This window comes from Balearica regulorum, chromosome 5 (genome assembly GCF_011004875.1).
Source record: "Balearica regulorum gibbericeps isolate bBalReg1 chromosome 5, bBalReg1.pri, whole genome shotgun sequence".
In the NCBI taxonomy this organism is placed as follows: Eukaryota; Metazoa; Chordata; class Aves; order Gruiformes; family Gruidae; genus Balearica; species Balearica regulorum.
The window spans coordinates 38,913,382-38,920,997 of NC_046188.1; the positions used below are offsets into that span (position 1 = coordinate 38,913,382).

Consider the following 7,616-nt stretch of genomic DNA (forward strand, 5'->3'; position numbering starts at 1 on the left):
GCCAAGGAAACTATATTTAGTGGAATGTATTTAGCTTGCTTGTTAAAGATTTAAACCTAGGCAATAATTGCAGTTACTCTTCTGTCTTATTTAAGTAGGCAACATTTATTAATGTACAGTGATTAAGTCAACTACTCCAAAGTAAGCCAGAAAGATTTAAAGCAATGAGGAAACAGGATGATATCCCAGCTGAAGAAAGTCAGCCCTGTGATCTAAGTAAGATCTGATCCACGATAAACAGCTTATTAAGGCAGAGTGGAGGGAAGAGAGCTGCAAGTTATGAAGGGGAATTTGATTTATCCCTCTTGAAGGCAAAGTGCTAACTGACTGATCAGAGCAAACTCTGCCATAGATTTTATAGACCCACTTACTTCACGCAGGTCTCTGAACCGCTGTGGGCTTAGAGTAAGTCCATGCGAGAGCTGGATTCAGATTGGGAAAGAGATTCATCCATGATCAAACCCTGATCCATGTCATTATCCTGTGTTCGCACTTACACCTTAAATCAGAGTTCAGTACCCTGCATATTCACTCTTTAAAATGTCCTGGTTGAGCGGCACGGTTCTCCTGCCCTGTCTGTTTTGCAAGTGTACAGGTGTGTGCAAGCTTTTTAGCAACAGATAAAACAGGACAGAATCACCCTGCCTGCAGAGGGTGAGGGAAGTTGCTTTTGATGACAATATTCTGAACACTTGGAATACCCAGTGATTTTTGCTCAATTCTTTTATGCTGAAGAAAATAAGTCTACAAATAGATCTACCTGCTTCAGCTATTTGTGCAAAATGCCTCATTAAATAGAAGCACTTTTTTCCTAAACAAGCCTGGTACATATCCAATGGGTAAAAGGATAAATCTTTGAATACACAAGACTACACAGAGAGGGTATTTCATAGCTGCACAAAGCCCATAATTTAACTTCTGCCCTAGGGGTAAGCTTTCCTGCAGTGTAAGTGCTTCCAGATGCCATACAGGGGTCATGTTCCTTGTCAGGAAAGCAGAGTTTTACATCCAGTGAATTGTTATCCCCAGCTGTCTGTCCTTTTTTCATTGAGACTAGTTTTCCAACAGTCATTCAAGCAAATGTGCTCATTTCCCAGTTCCCCCGCAATTCCCCACCACAGTGTAACAAAGTGCAGATTTTGCATGGCTACATTCCAAACTCTGTGGTGTTAAAATCATAGCAGCAATGAAAAAGCATGTAGCCTCAATAATCATAATGTAGGACTTGAACTAGAGGTGACTCAGTGGTAGGCAAACATGCTCTATGAAAATAGAATGGTTTCTATGTACAGAGCATTAAATTGTGGTTAACCCATGGAGTTAGTACTCACACAGGAAGGTTTTCATGGCTTGCTAAGCAGCAAAAATTACTCAGTCTGAATTAAACTGATAATCTCAATTCAGTTCACTGTGTCAGGATGTCCATCTCAGAACACAGTGACCATGAACAGAAGGTGCCTTCTCCCATAATTCCTTTGGATTAAATCTTTGGTGTCAATCACACAAAAAAAGGCAAAGACCATGTCCATCCAGTATTTGGATCTCTTCAGCTCAGTAGCAAATTATTCACTGATTTGGGACAGCTCAACACTGGCTGAGAGAGGGAAGTTCAGACCACAGCCTGCTGCAGAACAAGGTAAGAAAATTGCAAGGAAGACAGCGGATATAATAAAAGGGCAACACAACCCCTTTACCTTCAAAGTATTAATGAGAAACTCTTGTGAATGCATTTGCAATGTCAGTCCCTTGTTACCAAGTACTAGCTACCACCTGCTTGGGTTACCAGACCTGTTGGTTGAAGAACAGCTTGGGGGAGTTCACAGTTCAGGCTGCCAAGCAGCTGACCATTAAACACTCAAGACCAAAGTCCAGGGAAGGACTATACAACACCTTGCTCAATTTTACCAATAATAGCTCTGGAAGAGGCAGCTTCAAGCCACTGTAGTTGTGCTTTTCAGACTGTCCTTCAATATAGACGCAGTCCTACCTAAATAGCCCTTACCACTCCCTCTTCCCTCAGAAAACAGCCCAGCTTTTCTGTTCAACAAAAGATCGCCTCATCTTTGTAATAAGAAAAGGTTCGACATTTACACCAACCCGCTCCTAATCTCTTTGGTGTCTATTCTCTGGGTTCCCTCCAACAGGGAAACCCACACTATTCTGTGGGATTTCTGTTGAAAGTTGTCACTGCCTGATGACAAAAAGCAAATGTATGCCATAATCTTCAAGGTCTGGAACTAGATATTTAGACCTCAGTCAGCACCAGGGCCTCCTAAGGTTCTGTTTTCTCCAGCAAATTTCACTAAATTTTTGGAAGATCTGAAAACTACTTTTCCCCCCCCCCTTTTTTTTTTAATCATTAGTTCGTAAACAAAAAACAGAGGGGAAGTACATCGTCGTGAAAATGTTCCTCATCTGAAGATGCCTCTCCTAAGCTTGTGACCAAGGACTAGAAAGCAAACAGGTTGTGCCAAGCCTTCTTCTCTCTGGGGGCTTCTGCCAAGGCTAGGATTTGGATATTCTGATTTGTTAGCACAGAAAATTCCCACTCACGTTCCCCCTTGCAAGAAGAAGACAAGGAAAGCCACTTGCTACACTGTGAACTTTCAGGAAACATTGCTGAACAGTATGTCCCTGTGCTCCTCCCTGTGCTGAAACTTCACCAGTTCAGACCACTTCTTACTCCTGTGGTTGCAATTAACCTTCAGAGAAAATTATTAACTACAATCTTATGCATATGAGGGACTGATCCAGATTTTTAGCCTAGAAACTATGTCCTTACTGCAGTTCTACAGTTGTTTCTCCTCCCTGGATGAAATCCTGACCTCTTCCCCACAGCCTGGCAGTGCTTGCTCACTCAAAATTAAAGGACAATTAGCTCCAACAAAGAGAGAGGTGATCACATCTCCTTCCATAACTGGGGCACTGGAAATTAAGAAGTCCTCCCCTCACCCAGTCCTGCTCCTGAAAGATCCTGCAGAAAATCAGGCACAGTTTTACTTGTAATCTGGCCCAATATGCTAAACATGTAAAAGAAAAAAGCCAGGGTCAGCATCATCTCTGACGGCCAGAACATGACATGCTTGGATGAGGAGTTTGGGGGCGGGGGGAGTGGGGATGGAGGATCAGCCTCTCTGGGGATCTGCACTTGGCTCCTCTTCATACAATGCCTGTCTCCAAGCACAAACTCCCACACGGCCCCACTGCCCACCCCCCCTCTCCCAATCAGTACTGTTTCATACTCACCATGTCATAAACATTCAGAATCACTGGTTCATTTGCCATTGTTGATTGCAGTAGAGGCTGGATTAAAACCTTTCAGTCCCTGCCAGATGCGTGTCGCTGCCCCCAGGGTGTGCTTTTACCCTGAGCCAAATAGAAGGAAATGCCTCATCCTATAGTCTCTGAAGGAAGGAGCGTGGAGGGAGGAGGAAAGGAGGGAATTCTCGCGTTTGGAGGGGGGGGTGTGCGGGGGTAAAGTTGGTTGCGGGGAGGCAGGAAGGCTTAGGCTGGGTTTGCTGGTTGTATAGGGTTTATTTTACCCCTCCACAGCGTGAGAGATCCAAGGTTTCTTTCTAACTCTGTAGCGCACTTCGGGGTCCGTAGACTCATACAGCACTGTAACCCGGCACCGTCCAAGCTTGTAAATCCCGATCCACAGAAGACAGACTCCGAGCGCAAAGATGAGCTCTCCTCTGGCACCGTGAGAGAGGCGGGTGGTAGTGTGCGCTTGTGGATCTCTCGGCGTCTTTCTCGGCAGAGCGGCGTGCTTCCACAGCAGAGGGCTGCCAGCAATACGCAATAAACCGGGACACCTAGGCACGGAGCAGCTCCGGCGCCGGGCACCGATGTCCCTTCGCGGGCAGAGCCCGGCAGCCCCCCGCGCCCGGGCCCTGGCCCGCCGGGAGCTGTCCGCGGTGCTGGGGCTCGGCCGGCGGCCGGCCGGGAGCTGTCCGCGGTGCTGGGGCTCGGCCGGCGGCCGGCCGGGAGCTGTCCGCGGTGCTGGGGCTCGGGCCGCGCTCAGGCGCGGCGGGGAGGGCTCTCCGCCCCTGGCAGGACATCGCGAAGAGGCTGTGCCAAAGGGGGTCCAGCGCGGGGTTCGGCGGTGGGAGGAGGAAGAGGAAGGGGCTGGCTGCCCCCGGGGCAGAGCGGGGATGCTGCAACCCCCATCCTGCCCACAGCCGTGCAGGCAGACCTGGCGTCGGCGCCCAAGTTAGCCGGCAGTTCTCCGCTGGAGATAGCGCGGGATTATCCGGCGGCGGGGCTGAAGGGAGGAAGATGCCGAGCAGGCGAAGCTTCCAGGAACGGTGCGGGGCCGGGGCTGTACACCCCCAGCTATGCGTGCTCTGCTCTTCGCCAGGGTCAGTCCTTATTTCGGGATCAGATAGTCCTGAGCCGGGCAGCCCCTACTGACTGACAGCCGGGGAGACCTACCCCGTCCTCTACTGGCTGGATGCATCTTTGCATGGCACACGGTGGGAGGGCGGGGAAGGGAAGGAGCGACTGGGCAGGGCGAGTAGTTTCACTTCTGGCAGCGGCAGGGTCTGGAGTTTCTTCCATCCTGGAGCTACTTTGCACTCGTGTTAGGCCCGGGCAGCTCTGAAATGTCTTGCCAGCAAATACTCCCCCTCTGACCTGGATGCGAGAGTCAATTATAAAATCCACTGCGGTAAATTCATCTTCCTTTTGCTCCTCCTCTCTCTTAAAAGGGAAAGGGTGCAGCCGGGGGGGGGGGGGGGGGGCTGCACCCAGAGATTAGATTTGTGGTAGCGTGGGAATTAGCATGCTGACCTTAAATGTTCAGACACCACAGACTCTTTCTGAAGCAGCCCAAAAGGAGAAGAAGGGGAGAAAAAAAAAGAAAAAGAAAAAAGAAGCAGGGATGACCTCATCTGAGTTGGAGGCGTATCTGAGGCTCTCTGCCAGCTCACAGCCAACCAGATCTGAATGAAAATTGCAGGGAGCCCGTTACATCAGCAAAGCCCAGCATGCCCCAGCCCCTCCCGATGCTGTCTTTAGCTGCATGGGAACCATCCCGTCTGGGAGAAGGGCTCACCTCTCTTTGTCAGGAGCGGAAGGACAAGACCATAAAGCTGCAGCCTTGTAAATGACTTGTTACACAGCATGCAGGAGTATTTATGGTGGAGGCAGGCAGTGCAAAAGGAAAGTGAGTTCACGTTGTGCATAGCTAAGTGTCAGCCTGACAGAGTCAGCATAAAACTTTTACTCCAGCCAGTGCCAAAGGAGACCCAGAACAGCTTTGCCCTAATGGCATGCACTTTCATTTTGAAAGGGCAAAGCCACAGCTTGGGCCTGGGCATGCAGCATGGCAGGGACTCCAGCACAGTAATTTCATCTGGGCTCGTAATTCCATGAGCGGGCTAGGCAATTCCACACACATGGTACAGGGGCTGGGCCAGCATCTCAAACAAGCCCTGGCCCACCAACTCCAACTTCCCTGTTCGGTGCCATTAACCATCTGGCTCAGCACCCTCGGCCTTCAGGAGCAATTTGTGCAGGTGCGAAAAGATTCCTCCTCCACCACGCTATGATCTCAGAGTCCAGATACTGCTCAGAGGACAGACTGAGGCTTTGTCATCATCTTAAAGACTGTGAAATATTGAAAAGCTCCCTCTGTAAGGGGCTAAGCACCATCTTTCATGCCCTAACTTGGGTTTAACAGGGCTCCTGAGATTATCACTTTTGGGTATGTATGTGCCCTGCTCTGGTGATGTTTTAAGGAGACTTGAAAGGAGAGGGAATAGCTGATATTAGACAGACTGATGTAATTGGAAAAGAAAAGCAGCACACAAGCTCTTCCCACACTTGTCCACATGCTTACTTGCTAAATTAACTCCAATGTCTGCTGTGCCCAGAGTTCACTATAATAAATTAAGAGACTTAAACCAGATCCACATTCCAGGGACAAACATCTATAAATACTTAGGACTGGGAAATATGACAGGCAGTCACAAGCTTAGATGTTTTGTCCTACGAACATTTCTAAAATAATCACCTAGGGGGAAAAAAACCCCCCAACCCTATAAATTGAGAATTCCACTTCTAAATTTTAGAGATATTAAGACCTGCACATTAAGACCTGGATTCACTCTCCCTAACTTGAAACATAACTCCGAGAGCTACATTACACATGTTGTTGCTCTAGGCTCCCTGTATGTTCATAGAAAGAAGCTGTTCCACATGGTGACTTAGCCTTATCAGTGTTTCAGTGATCCTTTGAAAGTTCATTTTGCTACTCCATTCTATTCTAGGAGACTTACTGTAACTTCAGATAGAAGGGATCACTCTGACTACAAATGTCCTAACATTGATATAAGCTGTTGTAACAGCCACATAAACTCTTTACAAGGCTTGGTTTGCTTTGGGCTGTGTTGAAGTGTTTCAGCAACAGCTCAGGCTGATACCAGTCAAGAAACTGAACTATTCTATTCCAGGTGTGTAAGTACAATCCTGCAGATAGCCGTGCTGCCAACAGACACCATAGTCTGAGTCTTGCCCTGTAAAAGCATTAAAATTTAAATGAATTGCAAATACAGAGGGAAAGGGAGATTCTTCTTACTACTGATTAGAGCAGCTGGAACTAGAGCTTTGGGATCTGTTTTGAATTCTTCTTTTAACCATTTATGCTAATTTTAGGACATAGCACAAACACACATTTTACCTATACATTTGCTTAAAGCTAGACCTTCATTCACATTTAAACAGCCTGTTGCAAGGCCAGATTTTCTGAGATTCTTCACATCCACGTCACTCCCTTCAAAGAGATTCATGTATTTGAGTTTAACTGCGGTCATCCACACTGTCATGGCTTAGCCTCAGCCAGCTACTAAGCATCACACAGCTGCTCACTCACTTCCTCCCCCATGAGATGGGGGAGAGACTCAGAAGGGTAAAAGTGAGAAAACTCATGGGTTGAGATAAAGACAGTTTAACAGGTAAAGCAAAAGCTGTCCACACAAGCAAAGCAAAACGAGGAATTCATTCCCCACTTCCCATGGGCAGGCAGGTGTTCAGCCATCCCCAGGAAAGCAGGGCTCCGTCACCGGTAACGGTGACTTGGGAAGACAAACACCATTGCTCCAAATGTCCCTCCCTTCCTTCTTCTTCCCCAGCTTTATATACTGAGCATGATGTCATATGGTATGGGATAATCCCTTTGGTCAGTTGGGATCAGCTGTCCCAGCTGCGTCCCCTCACAACTTCTTGTGCACCCCCAGCCTAGTCACTGGTGGGGTGGTGTGAGGAGCAGAAAAGCCCTTGACTCTGTGTAAGCGCTGCTCAGCAGTAATGAAAACATCCCTGTGTTATCAGCACTGTTTTCAGCACAAATCCAAAACAGCCCCATACCAGCTCCTATGAAGAAAATTAACTCTATCCCAGCCAAAATCAGCACACACACTTACTATTCATGACAGAAATAAGTGTGCATCTTCAAGGATCACTGTCTAAAGCAGACAATGTGGTCTTACACATGTTTTTAGATTAAGAAAGAGGTGAAGTGAAAGGGTTAAAAGGAGAACAATGTCACCATCCAACATGGATTAGAAAACCAAGAATCAGGTGCAACCTTCAGAAATTACCTGGTACACTAACCA

At 47.6% G+C, this 7,616-nt stretch overlaps 1 protein-coding gene across 1 annotated transcript in view; it reads right to left on the reverse strand.

Moving 5' to 3' along the window:
• LOC104634484 (deubiquitinase DESI2) overlaps nt 1-4,630 on the reverse strand; it is a 61,339-nt gene extending 56,709 nt beyond the window's left edge. Inside the window, exon 1 of the mRNA XM_075754271.1 lies at nt 3,247-4,630. Within this exon, the coding sequence (XP_075610386.1) occupies nt 3,247-3,285 (39 nt within the window). The 5' untranslated portion in view covers nt 3,286-4,630. The remainder of the gene's footprint in view (nt 1-3,246) is intronic.
• Nucleotides 4,631-7,616: the final 2,986 nt, after the last annotated feature.